This window comes from Cheilinus undulatus, linkage group 22 (genome assembly GCF_018320785.1).
Source record: "Cheilinus undulatus linkage group 22, ASM1832078v1, whole genome shotgun sequence".
NCBI lineage: Eukaryota > Metazoa > Chordata > Actinopteri > Labriformes > Labridae > Cheilinus > Cheilinus undulatus.
In genome coordinates, this window is record NC_054886.1 from 22,710,401 (window position 1) to 22,737,182 (window position 26,782).

The window sequence follows — 26,782 nt, forward strand, 5'->3', positions numbered from 1 at the left end:
CCCCCTCTCTCTGTGGTCCCCCTCTACCCCCTGCCTTCTAAGAAACAAGGCCAACATTAGACCCATGTTCCAAATCAACGATTTTAAATACCACAGATTCAGGTTATTATTAGATCATTTGACCTACTTTGAAAAAAATGTGGTTTATAAAACTGCTCATTAGTGTAAAAATCAATCACAGCTTGGTTCGTCATGTACAGTCCAGCTTTTAATGACTGTGTCTGGCTGTAGACAGTTCTGTTCCTTGCCCTAGTTTTGTGCAGGAAACAAGAAATACAGGATTTCAGAGCTGTTTTCCTCAAGGTGCTAGTGTTTTTATTTTTGACTGAACTATGGGGGCTGAAGAACACGTCTTACAGACATATTTCCAGAAACATAGGCTATTTAGATCTATCGTGTAAAGTCATGTATATTATTTATGAATTCTGTTAGTTTTGCAACCAGTACCCTAAGATAATACAATCAGTTGCATAAGCTGACTGACTGATGAATGGATTGCCTATCTATGTAGACTCCTGGTCAGGCCATCTAATCTTCTGATTAACTGAGATGGCCGCTCTGTTCTTATTGATCTAGTTAACCCTTACATCCTGTAAACTTTCTGTGTGATTAATCACACAGTCTTTATTTGCATTATTGGGTTCCTCTACTAAACAAGTGGCAGAGGTAGAAAAACTGTGAACTATTGTGCTTAAGTAAAATTACAGTTACTCTATTTAATAATGGCTGAAGTGAAGGTAAAAGTTCTGGTTTGAAAATGTACTCAAGTAAAATACATTAATTTAAAGTTTACTTTAAGTACTAAGTAGATACTGAGAAGTTGTATGATTTTTCTTCTTGGCAAAAAACAAAAGAATAGATCTCAAACCAGGTTGTTCAGCTCTATGCTACAGTAAAATACAGAGAAAATTGACAGTGTTATTTGAACTCATATGAGTTAAATTTAAAACTTTAAAATTGTCTCTATCGGTTCACACTAAAGTGTTAATTATTTTACAATTTGACAGAGCTGCAGTAACTGATGAAGAATATGCAATGTGTTTCCTTTAGGACCACTTAAAGTCTTAGTGGATAAGTTCACTCATGGCGCAAATGTGTGTCTCACATAAAAAAAACAAAACAGCGTGAATCCACCAGAAACGTGCAAATGAACCTCCGCAGGGATCACTGAGCAACAGGCAACATCCAGAAACAACTAAACACATAAAACACATCTTAACGACATGCCCAAGGGCATAATGGAAAACAATAGCTGTTTCATTCTTTGGCTTTATTCTATATTTTCAAAAGAACAACAGTATTGTACTCAGGTAAAAGTACAGTTTCTTTGGTTAAAACTCACTAACAAGTACTAACAAAAGGAGTGAAAAGTATCATCAAAAAATTCAGAGAGAACCACACAGTACAGAACAAGTCTGGCAGTGGTAGGAAGAGAAAGATTTTAAAGACTCTGGAAAGAAAAGTAGTGAGAAGAGACACCTTCAAGTCAGAATGGTTCAGCACTTTGCTGTGTCAACCTTGGCCCTGTACTGCTCTGGCCTCCTGATAGTGATTGTCCAAGCATGGGCTAGACTCATGCCCCATCCCTCCTGATGTCTCCCCGGCCAACCCCTCCACAGCCTGGGGTCCTGGGCGCCCAGTATGTTGTCGTTGGTGATAAATTGTATTATGTAATAGTGTCACAGTGTGTGATATGATCTGAAAAACATTTGCGATTAGCCTGCCCAAAGATCTCACGTCTTCCTGTCTGAGTGTTGTGCTCCGCAGCCTTCCTCAGCTGCTGTTGACCTTTATAGAGTTACAGGGCTTCTAGGAAGTGCACCCATAAAATCTCTGTCACATGTATATAAAGTACAGTCATATGTTTCAGTACACATCAATATGTTACAGTTTGCACAATAGGATATATCTTATGTAATTATTACAGGCAGACTAGGAGGATCAGGATTTTGTAGTTGTTTATCTGAGTAATAATCAGGATATGTTTAGATCTACTATTGCAGCTATTATACAGTGCCAACAATAAGTATTCACTATATTCAATATAATTTGACTTTTCTGACCAAAAAAATTGCAAAAATCCCTCTTTAATGCCAAAGTGAAAACAGATTTTTACAAAGTATTGTCAGTTAAATACAAATATGTAAGGTAAATTACGTGACTGCATAGATATTTATCCCCTTTAACGAGACTGGCCTAATTCTACAGAGGTCCAGCCAACTGGTGCTAGTAGTCTAACAACTATTGAAACGGGGATCACCTGAAAACAATGAATGTGTCTCAAGTGATTATAGTATAAAGACACCTGTGTCTGGAAAGTCCAGTCACTAGTTAATCAGTATTGCTGGCTACCATTACACCTTGAAGGCAAAAGAACACTCTGAGCAACTCAGGGAAAAAGTTGATAAAAAGTATAAGTCAGGGGATGGATAGAAAAAAGATTCCAAGGCACTGAACATCCCCCGGAGTTCAGTTAAATGAAGGAGTATGGCACATGTGTACATCTGCCTAGATCAGGTCGTCCTCACAGACTGAGTGACCGTGCAAGAAGGAGACTAGTGAGAGAGACCAGCAAGACACCTATAACTACTCTGAAGGAGTTCCAAGCTTCAGCAGCTGAGATGGGAGAGACTCTGAATACAACAACTGTTGCCCAGTTCTTCACCAAAGCTTTATGTGAGAATGGCAAAAAAGCCGCTGTTGAAGAAAACACATTAAATCTCGACTAGAGTTCACCAAAAGGCATGTGGGAGACTTCATGGTCAAGTTGAAGAAATTTCTTTGGTCTGATGAGTCCAAAATGGAGCTTTCTGACCATCAGACAAGACGCCATGAGACACCAAATGCTGGGCATCACCATGGCAGCATCATTCTGTGGGGATGCTTCTTGGCAGCCAGCCCTGGAAGGCTTGTAAAGATAGAGTGCTTAATCAATTCAAGTGTAAAACATCCAAGGGGGTGAACGCTTTCTGTAGGCACTGTATGCAGTCTATCCTCTGCAGATACTGAGAGGAGTCTTTGTTTGTTTTCCTGCATGTCCACACGATTTTCAATTGGATAGCCTGGCTGGCTGTGAATGAAATCAAACTGTGGATGATTAATGCTGATGACTGGATAATTGCTCAATCTTGTGACTGATAAAATTGCTGTTTTGTTTCTCCCTATCTAAACCTGACTCCCACCCCCATCCCAGTATCTGCAGCCTCTTTTTTTGACCTGCCTGTGTCTGTGACACCTACTATGTTGGAAAAGGTGAACATCCTCATAAACAGACGGTTAACTTCAGGAACCCGCTCTCCCACTTCTAGTGTTTACATGCATGTGCTTGTTTTGTGCATCTATGTTCTGTCTCTTATTTAAGGAAATTCACTGGAATATTCATGCTGAGAAAGCAAGTTTTTCCACCTAGGATCCACTCTTCCTCCTCAAAGTGACCACTAAGTATTAAGTCATTCACAGTAACATCTTTCTATATATCTGGGCCTGAGTCAACAACTTATTTAGTGGGCTACTGTGTGTCTATTTGTAGATCAGGGACATTACAACCCGTTTAAACCCTGTTATCTAACCTACATAATTGGGCCAAGTTTGTAAAAGCATAACATGAAGAGGCTGTTTCTGCTTCTGAAATACTATAAAACTTCCTCTTTAAATGTAAGTACAAACACAGATTTTGAAGCTGTATTTTAGAGGTCTCTTTAAAACAAACTCCACAAAGGTACATTGACTCTCCTGAATATGCAGTCTATCATCCTCCTGGACAAACTCAAACACACACCATCTGTTTCTGTTTTTATCGTGCCTTGCTGAGCATGGGGGTGTTGGCAGGGTCAGATTGTAACAGAGCTGTTGACTGCTGGCTGATCTGAACACACTGTGCTGTAGAGCTAGGAAGTTGTACCACGAGGAAAGCATCTCCATTCATTTCCAGCTTTTTTTAATAACATGGACAGTCTTGTCTGGCGAGACACTGATGTTAGATAAGAGGAGATGCAGAAGAAAAAAAAAACAAGGAGACACAGGGGAATTGCTCATTTAGGAAAGTGGAGTACAGTAAGGGGGGTGGCTCAGAAAGGAGGAGCCTGCAGAAAAGGAGGAAGGGAGAGACGGGAGGGTGTAAACATGTTTATGAGTTGAGGGCTGGCAACATTTGGAGTGGAACATGGCCTTAGCTTTTAATGTAAACACGGTGCTGAGGTATGGCAAGACCGTATCTCCTCTAGACTGTTCCCACATGCTGTCCCACATGAGTCCAGTCCTGTACCCACATCTCCTCTTACAAGAACTGGAATAACAAATTTATGCAACAGAATATCATTTCTTATATTTGGCCACTATGACAGACAAGCCAAAAAGTTTATGTAACATAATGATGAAACATTTTATTCAAAGACTTGATTTCCTTTTGCACAGATGATTATCACTTTCTTGTGTTTGGTTGAAGATTTGGGAACAATAGTGCTAAAATCCTCTGCTTGTCTTCAAACAAACTTATGCAAATTATGATATGAGAAAGAAAGTTTGAGAGAGGAAAGGAGGGCAAAGTTGATGACTGTTTTCTCTCAGAGGAGAGGTGGAGCCTCCACGTGATGCTTGTTGTTCAGCGCTGCAGTTTCAGCAAGACAAAGACCTTTACCATGAGTACATAAATCAACATAAAACTGTGCTATTAATAACTAGAATGACTGCATGGCAGGTATTTACCTTCGCTTAGTTTGAAATTGTTGGACAATGAACTACAGCGGTGTGCCAAGAAGAAAGATGGGGGTTTATGTGTTGACCTCCAAAATCTAACGAGGTTATCCTTGAATCTGGATGGACATTTGTGCAAAGTTCAGAAATCCTTCAAAGCTTTCTAAAGACATTGTGGAAGCAAGGGATGAACATGGAGTCAGGTGACCTTGACCATTTACCTTTGACCCCAAAAAAGCTTATCAGTTAATCCTTATGTCAGGCATTTGTGCAAATTTTTATGAATATGCATCAAAGCATTTTTGAGACATCATGTTAGCAAAAATGACCCTGACAGATGGTCATATGCATGAACTCTGGAACCATTAATTGCCATCAAGTGAGTGAATGTACAGACAAGCCATAAGAGTTGTATCTCAGGAAATAAGAAGCAGGACACAGGAAGTGGTCTTTTTCTCACTACCCTCAGAAAAAGATTAAACCATTAGCTCTGTATAATCATGGATGACACATTTCCATCCCCATCTGCTGAAAAAAAAAATTGTATTTGTGACATATAAACCTCCCCCATGGTAACAGACAAGAAACGGGTTAAAATGCACTTCAGATACTTTTCCTGTCCAACCTGGGTTCTGCTGTCATAGTTCTCATGCCGATTTATTTACAGTGCGTTTGGAAAGTATTCAGACCTCCGTCACGTTTTTCAATTTTGTTATGTTGCAGCTTGATGCTACTATTAAAAAAAACATTTTTAATTCTCATTAATCTATACTCAATACCCCATCTTGACAAAGTGGAAACAGAATTTTAGAATTTTTTGCAAATTTATTGAAAATGAAAACTGAATTATCACACTGACCCTTTGCAACAAGACTTGTAAGAACTGTTCCTGGAGGACCCCTCACATGAAGCTCTGTGGAAGGAGAAGGCTTCAGCGAGCTGATGGCATTCGTCGAGGTGGAGTAAAAGCCACCATTCTGGCTGACAACAGCTACTAGAGCAGAACAGGGAGGGAAATTGGCACCCACGGCCAGCTTAATAAGGGTATTTTTGGGCAGTGTCTGGTGAATTTGCTCAACTTACCAGTCACCAGGGCAAGTAAATAAAAGTTACATAACAGATGGATTTGTTAGGGTAATGATCAGGCATTATGATCAGAACCAAGCGGACCTATGAACCCCGCCTCCTTGTTCCCTTGTAAGAGCTGCTGTCAAATGTTTGCAGTCGACTGTGCTGGAATGATTTGACTCAGTATCATATAAGTAGTGCTGCAGCCAGTCTACCTGATAAAGATCTTTTAAATAATGTTTTACTCACTCAGAAAACAGTTGCATTGAGTGCTGCATGGGTTTAGAGAAGTTTAAAATGCTTGAAAAAATGTAGTGTCTCTCTGGTGCTCTACAGTGTGGAGATCCACCTTATAGTTTTGAGGAGATCTGAGGCACTGTTGATAAAAAGCCTTTATTTCATGGCATGAGATTGCAGGAATTGTGCACAAAATATGGCAAGTCTGACACTCAGAATGAAGAAAAATGCTGCATGAGTTGCCAGAGCCCCTTTATGTCACAACATAAACATCTGCATGGTTGAGTACAGGACAAACTGGTCGAAAACATGGTTTAAAATGAGAGCCAACACTTCCCGGCATAACCTCAATGATTGTGAAAACGCTCCCAATGTGACCTTATAACAACAAGCTGATTATGTCGCCTCTTAGTTGAGGCTTAATTGCAGTTAAATCTGAGTTTTTATGACATACCTGCAATGGAGACTCAAACCAGTCTCAAAATTATATGAACAAGGCGGAGCACATGCCAGTATTTTCTTAAATAGCTGGATTACTTCCCTTTTTTAACTAGCCTAACTTGAATACTAGAATTCTTGTTTTTTAAACTATACCCAGGTTACCTATGGCTCTTTCACCTCATGTTATTCCCCACTCCTATCTCTCTAATAAAGCCAAAAAAGCCCTGAAAAAGTAAAGATAAAAAAGATCAAGTGGCAGGTAAGAAGTGTCAGTGGCAGGTAGATTTTTTAATCCACCAGCCAAAGTGGCAGGTATATGAAGAAGTTCATTTCCAACCATGGAGTTGAACACAGGTATGAGGAAAGAGTGCAGAGTTGTGTTCCAATGTTCAACATGTGGAGAAAGTCTGCACCAGGGTGCTCTATCATAAAGTTGTGTAAGGACTTGAGTACTGACTCGAGTAATGAATGTGAAATCCCATTTCTAGTACAGACCTGGAGGACATTTGACATTCTTTTTGGTACGCTTATATTACCTTACAGGGCATGGTGTCAGCTCTGCAGCTTCACTAACCAGCTGTGCTTGCTCATATGGCTTCAAATTACAGCACAGTGTTTCAGTGTCAATTGTCAGGGGAATGGTGCTACTTTTCCCCATATATATGAGCCCACATATAACTTACTGATCAAAGAGAGAAGATCCCATCAGGTCAGTCATTGAAAAAAGGAGTGGGCATAAATCATCATGATAATGAATGACCATGTTTGAGAACCTTTGTTTGACATGTATTTTTGTTTTCTAGTTTGACCCATGTCCCATCTGTTAACATGGAGGACGCCGTAAGGGGAGTGAGTGCCAATTATTTTGGTTTTAATTTTAGGTAGCAGCCGTGCCATCCATTTTTGTATGCAGTCTCTAGACTAGACTTTTAAAGCAGAACTAAATGTAATATTTCAGGTTTGAGCTCTGTAGATCTTATTTAAGAAATCTCTAATAACCTCCTCTGAAATCCTCAAAGAGCTCCCCTCCAGTGAGTCCCCATTGTTTTGTATTAAAAGTATGCAAGGCTGGAGTTACACACACAGAGCCTCCCTATAAATCCTTGTCTGATCCCTCTGCGGAGAGTTTATTTTGCCAGACAGCGTGAGCTTTGAAAAAAGGAAAACAGCAGAGCGGAGCAGACCTGGGCCAGTTCAGACCAGTTTGACTGAGTGCTTGTGCTTTTATCTCATTGTGTGGAGTTCAGGAAAACACAGCTTTCATTTAGTCTAAAAAGTTATTTTTAGTTGTTCCTCTGCTCACTTTTGAATCATTTTTCCTGAAAACGGTAGTCAATACAACATATACAGCATTTTCCTGGAACTGCAGTAGAAAGTGCACAGAGGTTAGAATAAAAGCTCTAATCCGCTGATTAGTTTGCACTGATATCTAGAGAATCATTAACAGAGAGAAAGTTGCCAGAGGACTCGTTAAGTAATTATGGTAGTACTCTTAAAGGACTTTGTCTTATTGTGTAATTTCATTGTTTTATAATCCCTTTCACTAAGAACACGATTGTAGGCATCCATTAAACCAGTTTTAGTGGTAGCAGAAGTGATACATGTTAAAACTTTTCTACCTCTGCTATCCCATTAGTGTTTTGTCTTTAAGTATGTGATATCTTTTTTGTGCCATTCTTTCTCTCCAGATGACAATGCATGGCCTGGTTTTCTCTCACACACAAAGGACAGACTGTTTGGTGAGGAAGGCCTCACTCTCTCACTCTTTGTTTGCATGAATGGAGAGCCCATATGGACAAAGGAAACACTAATTACTTCCTCACATCAGCACGTTTGTACCATGGAAATACAGCTAAAACAGAAAGAAACAGAAACATATGATCATCATCAACACATCTAACTGATACACAGCAAACTGCAAAATAAGCCTTTTCTATTATAGGCATGTTGTAATGATCTTTGCTTTGCTGCCCTCTATTCTGGTCTGCATTAATCTCCCTGTCACTGAGCTGTTACAACATTTTTATTCTTTCCTTTTGTACCCACTTCTCTCCTCTCAGCCTCCCCTCATTTCCTCCAACCAGCAGTCTTTTCTCTAAGAAGGAAATAATAGCTGTTACATAAGACAGTTCCTTTCTGTGAGATGAATATCAAACAGCACACATGTGGTAGTGGTGGTGTAGGAGAGCAGACGCTCTCAGCAGACGCTGACAGTCGGCTCAGCTGCAAGATCTGTGATAAGAAGGGAAATTGTAATATCTCAGCTAAAAGAGATCATGAAAAATCTTTAAATCATTGGTTGATGAGAGATCTTTCAATTATTGGTAGGAACTTACTGTCCAAAGCTGAGGAATTTAAAGCTGGCCTACCTCTGTCACTCTCTCATATCATTAAATTGTATTAAGGCCTTTCTGTCAAAGTTTGAATCAATATGGTTGCGTAATCCTAGAAATATTTATATGAAGGTAGGAGGGTTGGACTTTCTGTAAAAGTGTGATTTTGAAATCACAAAACTTCCTCTAAAGTTGTCAGAATCCCAGACAAGTATTGTACTATTGGTAAATGATATTTCCCATTATTTTACCCCCTACTGCTCCACCTTGTGGAAGAACAGAACAATTACAACTAACAAGAAAACCCCTGATTGAGAGAAAAGTGGTGTGACAAAGATGAGTTTGTAATCGACCTGACAGATGAAAGTTTAACACAATCAAGTATAAATACAAGCTTCAGTGTTCTTACAGATAAGACAGAATATCTAAAGTTATACCTCTCCCTAGATGATAGTAAATATTCTTGCACATTCAGAGGTACAGATGGACTTGCCACTTTTAAAAAATGCCCAATCTGTTTTCAACGCTTCATTTTACTACAAAAGTCCCATGATGACAACTGTTGCGCCACCCTGACATTTGAAAACTTCCAAATTCAAGGACAAAAGTTTTTTTTTTATTGATTCTTCTAACTTTAAAATGATCATTTTAAAAAAGTGTTTTTCCCCCAAAGATTTCAAACATTAAATAATGCCAAAGTATTCTAATTTTAATTTCTCACAATAAAAATGCCATTTTTAATAGTGTCAGTTATTTGTTAATTTACTTGGAAAGTCACGCCACCTGACATTTTAGGGTTTGAGATGCCAAAAAATGAAAGTAATTATATCATTACAGTTTACTGAAAATGTATTTGGACAAATATGGTTCATAGAATAAACTGCCATGAACTGATTTTTTTTCAAAAGGAAATACTGGATTCGGACTCCAAATATGCATGTCATAATGACCCAAACATAAATGTTTTCAATAAAATGAAATAACGCAATTTCCGTCCATTTATTACCGATCAAAGATCCCTCTACCATTTTTTCTTTCTCTGAGAGAAGGTCTAAGCTTCAGTATCATCGTCCAATCACGGCCATCAGCGTCCAATATCAGATTGGACGTAATCCAATCATGATCGACATTGTCCAACGTGAGAATGGACGTTGGCCAATCAGGTCTCGTGATGACAATGGACGCAGCCAATCGTGAAGTTCCATTCAGAGTTGATCAAATTCAATCGGTTAGCTTGTTCGGGTAATGGAGGTTGGTGGTTCGAATCCACCCAGGAACGGTGGGTTTAATGTTTGAATAGTGTGGTGGTAAACTGTGTGCTATGGTTAGTTATCAAGATTAAACCACAGCAGAGAGAAACGTCCGGCTGTAAGTCTGAGACAGGGAGGTTATTTCTGTAAAGTTGAAACAGACACGCAAACGTCGACCTTAAAAAAAAAGAAACCCCCATCACAAAGCAGCAATTCACCTCATTCATGTCTATTAAAGTGCTTTAGTTTTAGACTCTAGAGAGAATTGGGATCACCCATAGAGATTCAGACAGCAGTTTTATGAAGGATTTTGAGTGCCCATATTCACGTTAATATTTATTTTACCATGAAGTTGTGATCTGTAGCCTTTTTGCTGCTTTCCACCTGGCTCTGGAATAAAGCTAAAACTGAAGAGACTGTCTGCACCCTCACAGATCACCAAATGACAGCTGACTCTTGGGGCTGATACTAGAGCCATGATTCAAAGGTTCTGGAAGACTGTTTCGACAGACTACAAGAAAATGAAATAAAGGACGTGAAACGCCACCAGATGGCGTCTTTTATTTGTGATCCACATCACTAGGCGTCATCATCGTCTCTGTGGCGCAATCGGTTAGCGCGTTCGGCTGTTAACCGAAAGGTTGGTGGTTCGAGCCCACCCAGGGACGATATGTTTTTCTCTTATTACAATGTCAGCAGGAAGATAAGCATATCTGGGCTTCTTTAGTCATTTTTTGAATAATACACATAAAAGAAAACTACATCCCATCAGAGAAAAGCAAATAAAGCTCGGGTGTATTAAAGGAATTGGATTGGCTTTATAAACATAATGGCATTCCTTATAGCAGCAATCAAGATTATACATTTCAATAAATTAATTTAACATTATTTCATTTATAAAATCAGCAACAAACCTTTTCTGGTATCATCCTTGTTTAAACGTTTTCCTATTGGTTGTAATGGTCCTAATATCCCACAAGGTGGCATTTTGTGGCATGAAATTGTGAATAAATATAGTTTTTCCAATAATGTAATATTTGTTTGTGGGAGTTTGATAGCTTAATAGGCAGTTTAGAGATCTAGAAGTCACAGCTCATAAAGAATTGTGACCCTCCTACATTCTGGAAGAAGCACCTTAGAATATAAAACCATAAATATAAAGAGCCAGGCTTTGGTAAGTATTTTTATTTATCCAGTTCAGTTTGAAGATACCATTCATAGACTCACTTTCCAGGCCACCAAGGTCATAGCTTCTAATACTATTTTTAGCTAGCGGGACTTGTTTTTCCAAATGAAGTTAAAGACTGCTGAATTTAATTATTTGAGGGGAAACATAAGACTAAACTAGTTTGGAAATGCCTTCTGCTTTGGTCAATAAGACTCTTCCTCAAATAGACAGATCTTTTATAAGCCAGTGATTTAGATTTTAGAGATGTGGATGATTAAAGATGGGCCCACATTTGTGTAGCTACATAAAATAAACAGGGGTGAAATTGCTGCTTGGAATCTTTACTTTTGATGTCATTCCTGAATAGAGGCAATATGACTATAAATGTCAATGTAAAACATTATAGGAACATTGCAAAACCCATCTCCCAACCCTATTTTTTTTTAAGATGTTAAAACATAAATTCATGCTCCATCGTTTCAAATTCTTTAAAAAGAAATGAGACAGTCTGACCCAATGACAGATTATTGGAAATAAGCATTTCACTTAATTTTACCATCCCAAACTACACATAAAAAATAATTTGGAACGTCTTTGGTGACTTCCCCTTTAAAAAGAAAACTGTCCGGTTCAGGTGGTCCGTCAGAGAAATTGCTCCGTAGTCAAACGTAGGTGGAGAACAACCATAGGACAACTAGCAATGGCAACAATGATTGAGGAAAACGGTCCGTCGACTCATGTATGTATTTATATACCTATATAATTTCAACACCCTGCGTGAACGTTCGCTTGTTTTGAACAGTCATAACGTATGTTAACGGTTTTTTTTCCAGAACGCGTTCTATAATGTTCACTTTTTCAGTTGTAGCTTGGCATTAGCTAGTGGCTAACTGATAAGCTAAATGGTAAACCAAGTGGTTTCCTAAGAGTTACAAACTAAAAGCTCATCATATGACATTTATCTTTAAGATATTAACTTTAGCAGTACATATAGTAATCTTTGTGGATGAAAAGGCATTTTTGCTTCATAACTGGGCTCGCAGTCTTATGTTATCACAGCAAAAAGGCTAAGCTCAATCCAAGCCTAACAGTTGTATGTTAGAGGATTTTTTTAGGGATTGGAAGAGATAAATGTGGATTAAGAGTCTAGGTAGTGACAATATAACTACATATTTTATTTCTAAAGCCTTTGAGTTGAGTAAGTATTTTTTTAGCGTTTATTTTTACTGATAAACGCTTGTGTTACCCTTCTGTCCCCACTCAGGAGCAGTCTGAAGGGTCCTCATCGTCTGAGGCTCGGCAGAAACTCGAGGCTCTCTTGAACAAGAACATGAGGATCCGCATGACAGACGGACGGACCCTGGTGGGGCTTTTTCTCTGCACAGACCGGGACTGCAATGTCATCCTGGGATCTGCTCAGGAGTTCCTCAAATCCACAGGTGGGTCAAGAAAGGATTAAAACAGTAACAAATTTGTTTCACCATGCCAGAAACAACCGATTTCAAAATTGTTTTGCGGCTCTAAAACATGCTTTATTTTACCACAGGGAAAATCAGTGATTTCATAAACTAAATTTAGGTGTAATGCTCTTGAACTATAAATACAGAAATCCCCCTGGCAACATCACAATTTCTGAATGTCACATTTAGCATGTTATATAGTTACATCTATATGATTTACTTTAAGCATTTTAATTGTGTTGTAAGGCTATTCCAAATTCCAAACTTGAATTTATCACTGTGGAAACCTAGTATACTTGCTGTTTGATGGATTAAAAACAATATAGCTTGTTAAAAAAAAAAACTGACCTCATTTCCTCACTCCGAGTTATTTCCTAGTAAAAGATGACTGTAATCTACACATTTTTTCTTATCTTAGTGCACAGCAAAAACCTTCTTTATAGTTAAATAGAGAATATATATTTTAAATGTGTCCACAGACACATTCTCCCAAGGCGAACCAAGAGTCCTGGGCCTGGCCATGATCCCCGGTCACCATGTAGTATCCATCGAGGTGGAGGCAGACAGCCTGGAGGACACGCAAGGATTTGGAGCTACTTGTTGAAGAAGACCTGGACCACAGCAGGACTGTTCCCAGTAATGCAGCTGAGGCGGAGTTTAAAGGAGAGAGGACATGTTCACTGTGGGATTTTGTCCCAAACAAAATCCTGAACTCTTGTGTCAGTACTCTGGATTTATCCTCTCCGTCTACGCTGAAGAGGAAATGACTGTAGTGACGTCTGTGGGATGAGTGCAAACTGCGTGGGTGTGCCGTACGCGTGATTGAAAAGGTGTGTTCAAACAGCAGCTACGTGGATGTGTGGGTAAGCGTTTCAGTGTGATGTACAGAAAATGCTGTGTCTGAGAAATTGTGTTTGTTATTTAAGAAAAAAAGTAAAGAAAACTAACAGAATACAACACCGGTCACATTAGAAACATGACTAATAAAGAACAGAAACATAATTTGGAAATGTCATATTGTATGACAACATTTTTTTCTGCAAAAATAAATTGATACAAACCTGAATCTCTTACCTGTCGTCTTATCCAAAGGTGAGTGATGTTGGTGTTAGGACTAAGGGGCTCAATCCCAAAGTCCACACCCATGGACTCACAGACTTTGAGGTGTGTTCCTAGGAAGTATTTGTGCTCAATGTCCCAGAGTGAAATCATTCAGTCAGAGAAGACACTGGTGTGGACTTTTCAATGGTAAATTACAGTTTTTGTAAGTCCACATCAGGGTTGCGAATTTATCATTTGTAGCTGCCACTGGATGTATGTTGTAATTGACAGCATTGTGAAATAATGCATAATAATATTCAAGGCCAGGGGCAGGGCCAGTCGACTTGGATATCTGGGGCCAAGCCCAAACAAAGGACGGTCCAGGGGGTTGCTCCCCCAGAATTTTTTACATTTTTGCTTATTGGGCAGTTGTATGCACTATTTTAACACAATTTGAAACACAATTTTAGAATCTGCATCATTTGGGCAAAAGTGATGCAGTTAATAATTTATTCTCAATCTAATTGCGCTAAAAGTGTAATTATCACTTGTAAATAAGTTAACACGTCAAAGTTCAATAATTTCCACTTCTGCTTCCTAAAAATGTCTGACATTTGACAGATATGGCCCCCCAAAGCCACCAGTTGATGATCACTGCTTTAAAGTAAGTTTGAAGGGTTTTCTGTACTCATAGTGTTTCTCCCTTGGGGACTCAATCACTTTACTATTGCGCAGTTGATGGGTTCAAGTTTAGCACAGTGAGAAGAGCAGGTGCCCATGTACACAGGCTCCAACACACTGGTGTTTCAGCTCTCTCTCCCCATATTTCCTGTCTCACTATAGCTGTCCTGTCAAGTAAATGCAAAAAAAAACAAAAAATCATCTTTGAGGGAAAAAAAATCCTGTCCTGCAACATAAAGAATGAGCTGTTAAATCTGTGGAATTATACGGAGGCTCAAAACAGACGTGCTCCGACAGCACCAGCCATATTCTGAATTTAGGTCCAACCTGAGAGCCTACCAAGGTCAACATTGAGCCATACACTGTCAACCTCATTTTTCACTGGTAATGAATTATTAAAAAAACAAGAAAAGAAATGTAACACTGCTGAAAAATGACTTTGAGATTTATAAAAAATAAAAATGGGAAGTGTATAGGCTTTAAACTTTGAGAAAAAAGTCCCAACTTGTTAATTCAAAAGGTCAAAACTCAAACTTGAAAGTCAAAATAAATTTTCTAAAAAGGCAAATACATAAGATAAAAAGTCAAAATCTTTAGTTTGGATCAACATTTGAGATTAAATTCTAAATCATAAGTTTAAAGGTCAAAATATGAGGTAAAAGTCAAAATCACGTGTTTTTAAGTCCAAAATATGGGTTTAAACTTTAAATTGTGAGTCTAAAAATACTTAATATGAGATTAAAAGTCAAAGTTAGGAGTTCACAACGGCAAAACACAAGATACAAATTCAAAATTGTGAGTTTAATGGTAAAATTCCGACTTAAAAATAAAAATTTTGAATCTAAAGGTAAGAAACATGAGATAAAAAGTTAAAATTATTAATTGAAAAGGTCAAAATCTGAAAAAAAAACAAAATCACTGGTTTAAGTCATATTTGTGAGATGCATAATTGAAAATGTGAAATGAAAACACAAGTTAATTTATTACCCCCACATTACTGACTTTTTATCTAATTATTTTTACTCTTCGCTTTTTCACATTTTATGACTTAACAAGGATATTTTAAGTTATCAAGGTTAATTTGTATACTGGAGGAAATCTGCAGACCTCCCATTGGTGGGCCAGTTATAACAAAAATTTGAATTGATCTTGCAGGCCAGGTTTGACAGTAGTACAGGCCTGATTGGCCCCCGGGCCTTGAGTTTTACACCCCTGTCCTAAAGGATGCATTGAGCATATTCTTCATCAGTATGCATTGTCTTTTTATGAGGTTGACTCGTTCTTGCCACAGATTTTCAACAGTTGATGCAGCTCTACCTTACTGTAAGGTATGTAAGACTTCCAAAAGTGTAGTTTAACTATGTTGTGTAGACCAGTGCAGACTCTTTTAAAGTGTTAAATTTAACTCTGAGTTTTATTACCACTGTTAAGTTTCTTGTGTTTTCTTCTTCATTATAGAAGTGTGGAATTAGCTACATGAAAAACCTGGTTCGAGATTTATTCTCTTGTTCTTGCCAATAAGGAAAGCCCATATTCTACTGTACAACACCTCAGTAGCTACTCAGTACTTTAAGTAAACTTTAAATACATTTTACTTTTGCTTGAGTAGACCAGTATAGACCAGTAAGTTTTAACCAGAGTAACTGTACTTTTACTTGAGTGAATAGTTGTGTATTTTTTTCCACCTCTGATGTCTGACACAATGTAATGTGAAGCTTTATGGGAAAAAAATCCCTAAAAACTCTCGAGGTCACATCTTATACACATCTGTCCTGTTTGTAGCTTTATGACTAACATCAAGAAAACAGATCAAACTTGGCTTGCTTCAGTATTTTAATATGCTTTAGCACATCTGCTGATTCAGTTTGGCAACAGTAAAATTGAAGCCACAAACAGAAAAACTTCCAAAAAAACCCAGAAAACAAAAAAGTTCAACTCAAACCGTTTAAATACAAAGAGCCCGTCACATTTTATCCTCACACAGTAGAGCAGTATCATGTTATCAACATTATAACTTAGTTTGTGCTCCCGATGTGAAATCAGTTTTATGGTTAAACAACTGTGTGCCTAACCTGTCCTCATTTACATAGTTGCACTTCTTTCTGCAACTTAATGGTTTCAAATCAAGCCATTATGAGTCCTGTGTTCCTTACAGTAAGTTTCAGAAGTTACTTAGATCAGTAACTGATGCACCACTCCACTTTCCTGTGAAAACTTCTTTCTATTGAAGCTCTCATAACCACTGAAGACACAGTTGGTTTGTGAAGTCTTTAAAAGGCTTCTAAAAGCCTGCAGTAACATTTCAGGAGTGGAGAGTGCTTGGAGTGGTTCTGCAAAGAAAAAAAGGGTAAAAGTGCAAGTTTTCAAAGACACACTTTGAAAGGAGCAAAAAGAGAATTTTAACATCTCGTGTAGCGTCATCTGCTGCTGCTACACCTTTAACCTGAAAAATACTTTTTCAGTTCAAACTATGTGTTAAATTATCTGTGAAGATTGGAGCTGCATAAATAGCCTGTTTAAGACACAGAATTCACACATAATTCCTTTTAGACAGCTGTAGAAAACAAACTTCAGAATAACATTAAAACAATCACAGAGCGGCGCTGATGTAAGATCCATAGGATTTCAAACTTTAACACCTACAAGATTCCTTAAATAGAGCTTAAGTCCCCCCTACTTTACTTACTGTCACTGCAGAAGCTCAACAATGCCGTCGTCTTGTAGAAAAACCTCAACTCTTTAAATGCAGAGAGGTCAAAATCAAAGACTGAGATCAGTAAATGTGTAATAATTCCTTTTAAAGAATACTGTGGCCTGCTGACAGTCCTGTGTGATGTCAAAGTATGAGCAACTGCATTAAAAAAGTTTCTACAGAAAATGGCACAAAGAAAGAAAAAATAAGAGCAGACACCCCAAATGTCCCCCATCGAGTGTTTAAAACCACCAACCTGTCCGTTCAAAAGCTCTTAAGTGTTGACTTCATATTCTTCCTTCAGCAGTCACCACAGTAGGGTCCTCATTGAAAAGAAGTCCAATTTTTTTTTACGTCCTCTGCTTTAAAAATCAAGAGTTCAAGTAACAAACATGTCCAAGCCAAAGCAAAAGTTCCAAGGAAGACGTCTCCATAAACCTACTCGGCTCGAGTTCCTGTAGTCCCGTAGCATCTCTAGTTATGGTGGAACCTGAAGTGGAAGCTGCCGCCGGACTGAAATGGGTCAAAGGGGAACGGCCAACCTCCTCTCCCTCCACCTCCGCCACCCTGCTGGTTCTCTGGGTCCAGAGGATCCTCACCAGCGTCAAACTTCTGCCTCATTTCTGTCAAGATGAGAAAGACAAATTAAAACAATAGAAGCTATACTGAGATTTAATGTGATGCATGAGGTCTGGCTGTCATATGCCAGTGTTTGTTGAATAATGGGGAAAAAATATAAAACTTAGGACAAATTTGAAGCTAAAACATGTTTAATAAATGGTTGTCAAATTTTAGATCGTGGTTAGTGTTTAACAGACTTCCAGGCCAGACCTCCTTTTCTGTGTGGCATCTACATCTCAACGGTTATATTATGTAAAATACTTTACTTGTGCTCCCTTCAGCTGTAGAAGTCTACTACTAGAATGTTTAGAGATTTTAACAGGTCTGCTAAAACATGGAAAAAGATGTTGACAGCAATGTGGATTCCTGACCTGGGTCTGTGAGGACTTCCTTAGCTGCTGCGATGTCGATAAACCTCTTTTCTGCTTCTTTCTTCTCCGTCTCCGACTGGAAGTTGTCGGGGTGCCACTGCTGTGCCAGCTTCCTGTACGCCTTTATGATCTCCTGCTTGTTTGCACTCCTGAGGAAAACAAAGCGTGTGACATTGATCTGCTTTATAAATTCTTCTTCAGTGTCTGAAGTCATTCAGAAGAAATAAACTCAGAGCGTGAATTAGTCGATGTGGTTACCTGCCGACCCCCAGGATCTTGTAGTAGTCTCGTTTACGAGAGATTTTTAGAAGTTTCTGAGCTCGCTCCAGCCCTTCTCTGATTTCGTGGCTGTCGCTGTCGAACTCTTGTGCCTCCTGGTAATCCTCCACAGCTGCAGAAAAAAACCCACAATACAAATAATATTAATGTTGTAGGAGATTTTATTGTGAAGGCTTATTGAAAGTAGCTAGAATCTTACAATCAATGCTCTGAATCTGTGTTTTTAAATGGTTGAACCTAAATATATATTTCTTTGTAACAATGTGTAAATAAAAGGTTTGTAGCTCTTAAAAGTATGGATAACTTGTCATTTCTGGTAGCTACCTTTCTCATAGTCCTGGTTGAGGATGTAGGCTTCAGCTCGGTCTCTGAGGATGTTGGCGTTGCGTGGGTCTCTTTGGTGAGCCTCTGAACACACGTCTATCGCCTCGTGAGCCAGCTTGAGCTAAAATCATCATGACAAATACATTAATGCCTGCATAAGTTAATATCATTGAGGATAATCACAGAATGAATACATATATTTAAGTGGTTTCAACCAAGGCCGTGTCAGAAATAAACAAAAAAAAAAGTAAACACCAAAGATAAAATAAAAAAAATACTTTGAATAATGCTGTGAAATGAGACATCAAACCAACTTAACCATCATTATCAGAGGGGAATAAACCATGACTGCTATTTTTCTTTGTCTCACCTTCAAATAGCAGAAACAGACCCTCTCTTTGGCCAGGTTGGTGTAGAAGGCGACATTCGGCTCCGTCTTCATCACAGATTCATATTTTTCTATGGCTTCTTCGTACCTAATTGAATGTGAGAGAAAATGCTGAAAGGCTGTTCTACCATTAAAATCTTCATTGCAATTAGTCCCTGAAATTTTGATAGTTAATCATGATAATTCACAAATTTACAATTTGAGTAAATTGCGTTTTAACACAAGCCTTTGAAGTCCATACTGACAATGTGTCTTGATTTGTAAATCAACTGAGTGCAAATAAATAGAATGTATAATATTGATTTTTAGCTTTATTTTTTAAATGAGAGCTGTACTGCTACACTAGTGTGATCTGAAACCATTACTTGGTGGTAGAAGACAGCTAAACTACTACTTCTGTCAAATAAATTTTTAACACTGTAATACATGAAGATATACAGTCATGTGCATAAGGCATGTAAGGCGCTAAGGACTCATCACAGGCCTGATGTCCCACAACCCCTGGCTGTAGATGAGGGGAGGGCGGCCGTTTTTGGCCCTAAACACGCCTGTATATTTACAGGAGTGCATGTACAAAATGACAGCCTGCACTTTTCAGGAGTTTAGCTGCTTTCTCTGCATAAGTAAGTCTGTTACAGTGAACTACTGAGCTATGATATTTCCTCAAGAATTGTTCTTTAATGCTTTTACTTCTACTTTTTTCCTGTTTTGATAAAACAGCTTTTATTCTGAAGTGCATTAGGAGGTTTTAGTAGGTAACAGCACTGGCTTTTTATGTAAAGACCACCTGTGACAGATCAAAAGGTAAATGCAAATAGCTAATGTAAAATGTTTAATTTCACAAGGTGCAGATTTCTTTTTACTTGTTCACTTAGCTGCCTGAACGGGTATTTTTTTTTAAGTAAAACTAGATATTAATTGAAACAGTGATTTTCTTTTTTTACATCCTAATATGAGCAGAAGAACACTGTGGTAAGTAATGTCAAACTACTGCCCTTTAGCACAGTAAATTTCAATGCATTCATTTCAGACCTGAAAGTCATTACAATTAAAATATTACCACCGACAGCCCTGTTCACTCAATAAGGTTAGTTGCCCGAGTTTCTGCTTTGTTAAATTGCAAAAGAAAAACATGCATCTGCTAATTTTATCTAAAGAAGACGAGGAAGAAGTGTTTGACGTGTGTTTAAGACAAGAAAAGACTTTAATAAATAGGCATCTTGTAAATAAAAATAAATGGGAGGTTCATGATTTTGGAGGGAAAAGTGCACTAACCTCTCCATTTGTATGAGCTCCTCTGCAGCATCCAGCTGCTTGCTGAGCTTCTTCACCTGCTTGTAGTGGCTGAAACACTCTTTGTCGTCCTGGTCCAGCTTCAGACACTCTCTGATGTGACTGCATGGAAACAGAGAGAGAAAAAAAGAAGAGTTTAGGATTCAGAATGAGATGAAAATCATCTTGTGGACTGATGAAGCGTCTTTTGATTGAAGTGAAGCTCACTTAAGGGACTCGTGGTGTTCTCCGAGGCTGTAGTGCAGCATGCTGAGCTTCAGGAAGGCGGCGCGGTTGTCGTTGCGAAGCCTTGTGGTCGGCGTCAGATCCTGGATGGCTTTCTGTGGGTCTCCCATTCGGATGTAACATTCTGCACGAAGCTCCCGCATCTCTGGATCCCAGGGAGAGATCTGGAGAAAAACAGCACTATTTAATGAGTCATTTACTAATTAAGGTAAGCATAAAATACTCCTTATAAAGGGCTTGAATCCTGTTAAACTTCTTAAACAAATGGGCAAAATGTTGGTCTTTGAAACAGGATCATATGTACAATTACCTCTTAATGTTATTATTATACAAAATTTAACAGCTTGTCGTGCATTTTTACAGGGAGTTTTTTAGACTCTCAAGTATTGCAGTGCAGGAAAATGGCTTTAAATGGTAGTTTCATCATCATGACCTACCTCGATGACTCTCTCCAGCACGTTGATGGTCGTGCTGTAGTCTCCTTGGTGGTACGCAGCATGGGCTTCCTCCCGGAGCTCCACCAGCTCGCTGGCTTTCATCTCCTGCTCCTGAGCTTCCTCGTGGTCTGGAGAGCGCAGCAGCTAGGAACATGTAGCATGTACATTTTTTAAACTTGCATTGTTTCAAACTTCCTCTAAAACACTACAAAGGAGAAACACTTGAACTCACCACAGCTTCAAAGTCGTCCACGGCCTCCTGTGTGTTGCCCTGCTTTAATAAGATATTCCCTCTCTGTAACCGGGCCTGAAGGAGCAGGAATATAAAGAGGAGATGAGATGACAAGGAGGTAGAAATTAATATTAAGAGCACAGTCTTTCTGAATATGATTGAACTTACAGCCAGGAAGTCAGGTTTAAGCTGGATAGCTCTGGTCAAGTCTGGCAGGGCAGATTTGGATTTCCCCATTGCCAGAAACACTGCAGCTCGTTTGTAGTAGGTCAGGTAATTCTTGGAGTCTCCCTCTGTTAAAAAAAAAAGCGTTCATGTTATTTTCACCAAATACCAGTACATGGAGAAGGACAGACATGATGGAGCATATACTGAAAATATCCGCCAGCAGTCAGAGCATAAATGTATGTCAGTGTGCTTGTAACCTTACCCACAGCGGAGTGGTAGTGGGATAAGGCCTCAGCCAGCTGCCCAGCAGCCAAAAGTTTGCGGCCCATCTCCAAGTGGTGCTCGATCTCCACATGAGTTGCCCCTAAGACGCCTGAAACACAAGACGCTGCTTAAATCAGACGGAAAATACATCACTGACAAAGAGAGGGCGACAAAAATATAACATAAGACCATGCTGGAAATTCATTTTATCGGTTTGATCCACAATTCTTTAAGGCAATAAAAAATATTAGAGTGGACGAGGTTGATGAATTTTTGTGCAATATCTTTGTATATGTTTACAGTTATGGGTACAGTTTCTCCACTGAATTGAGTGAGATTTTGGTAAAAAAAAGGCCACAAAACAATGTTGGCTCAAACATAACCACTATTTAAAACTTTTGAAGCACTTTATTTCTTAACCCAGAAAGCCTCTGTGTTTTTGTCACTATTTTGCAATGCAAGCTTTGGCTACTGGTTACGTGCTAGTGACAAAAACACAAAGGCTTTCTGGTTATAAAATCAAACACTTTGTTTTGTGGTCCATATGAATAATTTGTGCACCAGCCCAGCTTGCAGAGTAGGTTAAAGTTGTTTGAAAGCAAACACTAAAATAAATTTCAGAATAAAGCCAACTGAACAAATAATGGTACCTTCTATGAATAGGGTAATGCAGCCTATTTCTAACATGACGGATATAATTCTGCCTTATTCAATACATTGATTTGTCATATGTATGAGGAAAATGGTTTATATAAATAATAGGGCTGTCCAGATTAATCCAATAACCGTGAATAACTATGATCCACAATAAGTGCACAATTTTTTATTTTAAAATCGTAATTAATACATGCTTTATTGCTGCTTTCTAAAATCTTTGGTTAAGCCAGGTCAGAGTCTTCCTGCAGCAGAAGTGATGCAAACGAAGTCCATGCTACTTATTGTCTCATTTCACTTACAAAAACTCACTGACAGCTCAGTGGACAAGTCAAAAGTTGTCTGAACCATTTGTAGTCAAACATTTACATTTTTACTGTCCCTTCATTTCCCTTTTTAGTCCTTAACAAGTTGTTTCTTCTGTGGTAAAATTAATGTTAAAATCTTCAATCTATCTACAGGAGCAGGTCTGTATCCAAACTAGGGCTGGGCAATTAATTAATTGCAAATGAGATTAAATGGCAATATGGCCTGCTGCAATTTTCAAATCGCAAAAAGTGCAATATTTCCTTAACCTTAAATTTGTGTCAAGATACCAGATTAAAAGGTTTTTTTTGCAGCAAAGACATTATGCATTCTGTATCATGCAATCATTTTAGTAGCATATTTTTTTAGAATAGTGTATAAAAAAATCCCCTTTTCCTCTTTTTTTTTTTTTTTTTGTTGAATATGAGATTTGTAATTTAAATTACCACTCCCTTTAATACAACAGCTCATATCCAATTTGCAAAATGAGTCAAAATCATCACAATTAGATTTTTTTTCCAAAATGGTCCAGCCCTGGTTTAATCTAATATTGTGTTGGTTATGGTATGGAATTCATTATTGCTTGTTTTTGATGTAAAATACATAAGATGAGAAACTTAAATAATCGCATATTAAATCACAATTGCAATATTGGGTAAAAAAAAAATCGCAATTAGATTATTTTCCTAAATCGTTCAGCCCTAATCCAAACTGGAAGTCTCTTATTCTTAATTTAAGACAGTACAACAATCTAAAATGACACAAACCAGTTTTAAATGTAAAATAGTGGAATGTTTACATGCTACAAACAGGGTGCAATTAATCACATTTAACCACAGAAATCTCGAGATTAACTGTGATTAAAATGACAACCCTAATAAATAATAAAGGGAAACTTAGTAGTTAATATTGATAGATGCACATTCCGTGCAATGGGGCTATGTGCAATCTTATCAGCACTGTAAATAAACAGGCCAGGGGCTAATGTGCAATCTCCACAAGCACATTTATAATCATGTGCATCAGCACTCTACCATCTGCCTTATGCACTTTAACTGCAATGATTACATTAATCCAGGTCAGTTTTAAGCAAAGTCATAAAGCCTCCTTCTGTATTGTTTTATAAAGGTCTTTGTATAATATTTTTATATTGTTTGGTCCCTGCATGTTGTCTGATTTTATGTATATTTTTCATGTTTCATTATATACAGGCTTGATGTTTAGCCTATGCCTGCAATCTAGCACATTTGCATCTCCATGTTCATTATTGTGCACTGTCCTCTACAACAGATAAATAATATACAAAATGCCCTTTAGAAGACACACAGTTTACAAAAGACAAGAAACACTTATACTAACCTTTAACACTTTTTGATTATAAGGATTTTATTACAGCCACAGAGAGGCTTTTATTTCAGAGGGGCGTCACCAAGGTAAACAGAGAGACCTCGGCACTTGATAAAACTTTTCACTGATACACGGATCTAGAAGTTTCACGGGTTAATGCTTTCGTTTGAAGGGTATTTAAAAGCTTATTTAGTGAATGTAAAGACAGCCTTACCGTCCAGCTGGATGTCCAGGATGACACACAGCAGTGACAGTGAACACAGAACCCCGCTGAGTCCTGTCTGCCGACACGAATCCATCCCGGAAATTATTCACCTTTTTACACCGGAACCTAAGAGCTTAACGGTTCTGCTTTCCAATAGAGTCAACACGCCGAAGTGTGTCATTGAAACGGTGGTTTTTCTACTTAAACCCTCATCGTTTCCCTGCACCGGTCGGACGACAGAGGCAGCTACGACGGTGTCTCTATTTACGGTCCCGGTGTAGCAGTGCTCCGGGTGGAAATAAGCCGCTCAGCTCAAAGGTTCCCCCTGAAGCAGTAGCGGGTCAACAGCACTTTTCCCACCTTGGTGTCACATCGAAGATCTTCACTTGAACTTAAACCGTCCTCACGTAACGTGCTGATAAAAAGTTCAGCAGCTGACAGTTTGTAAACTTCGTACACGAAGCCTTTCTGCCCCCCGGTCCCGTCGTCCCCTCCCCTTCTGCCCTACATTTCCGTGGTTGGTCCACGCAGCATATATCCGTGTTGTTCTCTGAACGTGGGCTGCTCTCATTGGAGAGACTATTTTAACCAGCACAGATAACCCCCTCCATGTCCCTGCATGGGTTAGACAGGACGTATGTCTGTCTCCACTGCGCATGTCACTCATCATGTAAATAATTGTACACAAAAACGGGCGGCATGTGTTAATCAGACATTTAAATGTGTTTATCAGATTTTATAGGAGTAAAGGTGAAAGTATTTAGATCCTCCTAAGAAAATAGCCCCTTTAAGACATGTTTAATCAGTGGCTGGGTGTTAAAGAGAAAAAAATGACCTATTCTGATCCTTTTGAGGTTAAAACGCCAAATTAGGATATCATATTATTACAAGACACCCGGAAACCCTGGACCACAATCATTTAAGATTTGAATGATGTTGAATGATTTTCCCCCCATATTTTTTTGTATAGTGTTGTGCTGTAGAAAACCGTATCCATCCAACTATATCTTTCAAATTTGCACGGATTAGTGCATGACTACTACAAAAAAACCATTGTGCTGTGTTGATATTGAATATTTGTTGAAAGCAGGGGCATTACATGTGCTTAAAGGGACAGGAGACGCTGAGCCCACAACTTGTCAGTATTGTATGGCTATATGAAAACCATGGTAGTGTTAATGAAACCCTCCTATTAGCTGTACAAATGCAGCCTTCTTACTGGCTGTATGAATGCAGAACTCCTATCGGCTGTTCAACAGCATTGCTACCATTGGCTGTATGAAATGCACGCCTGTTGGTGTTCATTCAATGACAGATGGGATAGGCTTCATCCACCCCAAACACCTATCAGGATAAGTGGATGGATGCATGGATATTCTCTCTTCAAATCAGGCTCTTATTGGCTATTTAAAAGCCACACTCCTATTGGCTGTTTAAATTATGCAGTCCTCTTTGCTTAATAAATGCTGCACTCCTATTGGCTGTTTGCAACCATGCCTCTATTGGCTATATGAAAAATAATGCTCCTATTGGAAAGTCACGTTTCAATTAGCTGTTGAAAAGCAACAGTCATTTTATCTGTTTAAAAGTCCAGCTCCTATTGGCTGCTTAAAATCTGTGCCCCTATTGGTTACATGAATGCAGCATTCCTATTGGCTATATAAAAGCTGCACTCCTACTGGCTGTTTAAATCCAGTCCTATTGGCTATATGAAAATTATGCTCCTGCTTTCTGTTTCAGATCTCAGTCCTATCAGCTGCACCATAACCACCTGTTGGCAGTAAGTACTTTAAATTGGGATTAGCTTTGGTTAAGGTTTTATGCTGTTCGGCACTTTGGGACATTTCAGGCAATTAGATGGTTCCTTCATAACTTTTTATTCCCCATTTGAAAATAATATTGCATTGTTGACCGGACTGATAAGATTTACATAAAGTATAACAAATATAATGTTGCACTGGCCACTTTGATTTACCTCACCTTTGGTGTATTTAAGTTTGTAGCAAACCAATGTACACTAAGACATGCTTTTTGATTGAATACTGTTAATGGGAAAAGAAATCTACATCACAGTTTTCCATGAATCGCTGACAAAGCAAATACTCAGTGACTATTAAGGGTTTTGGGAGGTCCAATCAGATTTTAAGGGGGGCTTGGGTGCACTAGATCTGCCACCGATCAGGATGAGAATGGCGCTCTGGGCAGATGCTTTTTGCTCATCCAGACACAAAATAAGAGATATTGCACAAAGCTGCCAAACTGGTTACTATTTTGGATGTATTTTGAGATGTTTTAAATTAATTTCTTCACCCTATTTAATCATGCCATTGAATTCTGCTTGTCAAAATGTTTGTTTACATAATTAATAGAGTAGCTTTGCCCAGCATAGAAAATACAAACTTCAATCAATCAAGCACAAGGTGAGCCATATTTTGTTTATTTTTAGAATTTGCTGCCAGCCAATTAAAAAAGCTCTATAGTTTGCAGTTGGTCCATGAGCTGCAGTTTAGATGCCTAATCTATATTAATTCTGAAATCAATTACTAAAAAAAAGATGTAGGAATATAGAGTCAATACAAGGCGTTTAGCATAAAACATTTTATTG

The 26,782-nt window shown here is 38.5% G+C and overlaps 2 protein-coding genes and 1 non-coding gene across 4 annotated transcripts; 2 read left to right on the top strand and 1 right to left on the bottom strand.

Moving 5' to 3' along the window:
- The first annotated feature begins 7,245 nt into the window (after nucleotides 1-7,245).
- naa38 (N-alpha-acetyltransferase 38, NatC auxiliary subunit) lies at nucleotides 7,246-13,715 on the top strand. Of its 2 annotated transcripts, none has more exons than XM_041779766.1 (3): nucleotides 7,246-7,287; nucleotides 12,454-12,628; nucleotides 13,129-13,715. In XM_041779766.1, the coding sequence occupies exons 1-3, from the start codon at nucleotides 7,267-7,269 to the stop codon at nucleotides 13,251-13,253; spliced, it is 321 nt and encodes a 106-aa protein (XP_041635700.1). In that variant the 5' UTR covers nucleotides 7,246-7,266; the 3' UTR covers nucleotides 13,254-13,715. The 2 variants fall into 2 exon arrangements, with proteins under 2 accessions (XP_041635700.1, XP_041635698.1); XM_041779764.1 differs by lacking the exon at nucleotides 7,246-7,287 and adding an exon at nucleotides 11,824-11,928.
- trnan-guu lies at nucleotides 10,616-10,689 on the top strand. Its single transcript has one exon. It is a non-coding gene; the product is annotated as a tRNA-Asn (tRNA).
- Nucleotides 13,716-16,197: 2,482 nt separating the features above from the next.
- On the bottom strand, nucleotides 16,198-24,640 carry dnajc3b (DnaJ (Hsp40) homolog, subfamily C, member 3b). The gene is made up of 12 exons (XM_041778732.1): nucleotides 24,187-24,640; nucleotides 21,664-21,774; nucleotides 21,402-21,526; nucleotides 21,234-21,308; nucleotides 21,002-21,145; nucleotides 20,547-20,728; nucleotides 20,322-20,441; nucleotides 19,029-19,134; nucleotides 18,659-18,779; nucleotides 18,314-18,446; nucleotides 18,056-18,204; nucleotides 16,198-17,686 (listed from the first exon to the last, which is right to left on the bottom strand). The coding sequence occupies exons 1-12, from the start codon at nucleotides 24,269-24,271 to the stop codon at nucleotides 17,538-17,540; spliced, it is 1,500 nt and encodes a 499-aa protein (XP_041634666.1). The 5' UTR covers nucleotides 24,272-24,640; the 3' UTR covers nucleotides 16,198-17,537.
- Between the last annotated feature and the right edge of the window lie 2,142 nt (nucleotides 24,641-26,782).

What these genes read in the sequence shown, in the direction of transcription:
- naa38 (XM_041779764.1), top strand. Translation starts at nt 11,890, where the DNA reads ATGGCAACAATGATTGAGGAAAACGGTCCGTCGACTCAT. An exon ending in AAAACGGTCCGTCGACTCAT is followed by an intron (nt 11,929 to 12,453) that starts GTATGTATTTAT and finishes GTCCCCACTCAG; the next exon opens with GAGCAGTCTGAAGGGTCCTC. An exon ending in GGAGTTCCTCAAATCCACAG is followed by an intron (nt 12,629 to 13,128) that starts GTGGGTCAAGAA and finishes ATGTGTCCACAG; the next exon opens with ACACATTCTCCCAAGGCGAA.
- dnajc3b (XM_041778732.1), bottom strand. Translation starts at nt 24,271, where the DNA reads ATGGATTCGTGTCGGCAGACAGGACTCAGCGGGGTTCTGTGTTCACTG. An exon ending in GAGCTCATACAAATGGAGAG is followed by an intron (nt 19,135 to 20,321) that starts GTTAGTGCACTT and finishes ACATTCAATTAG; the next exon opens with GTACGAAGAAGCCATAGAAA. An exon ending in AAGATCCTGGGGGTCGGCAG is followed by an intron (nt 18,205 to 18,313) that starts GTAACCACATCG and finishes TGTTTTCCTCAG; the next exon opens with GAGTGCAAACAAGCAGGAGA.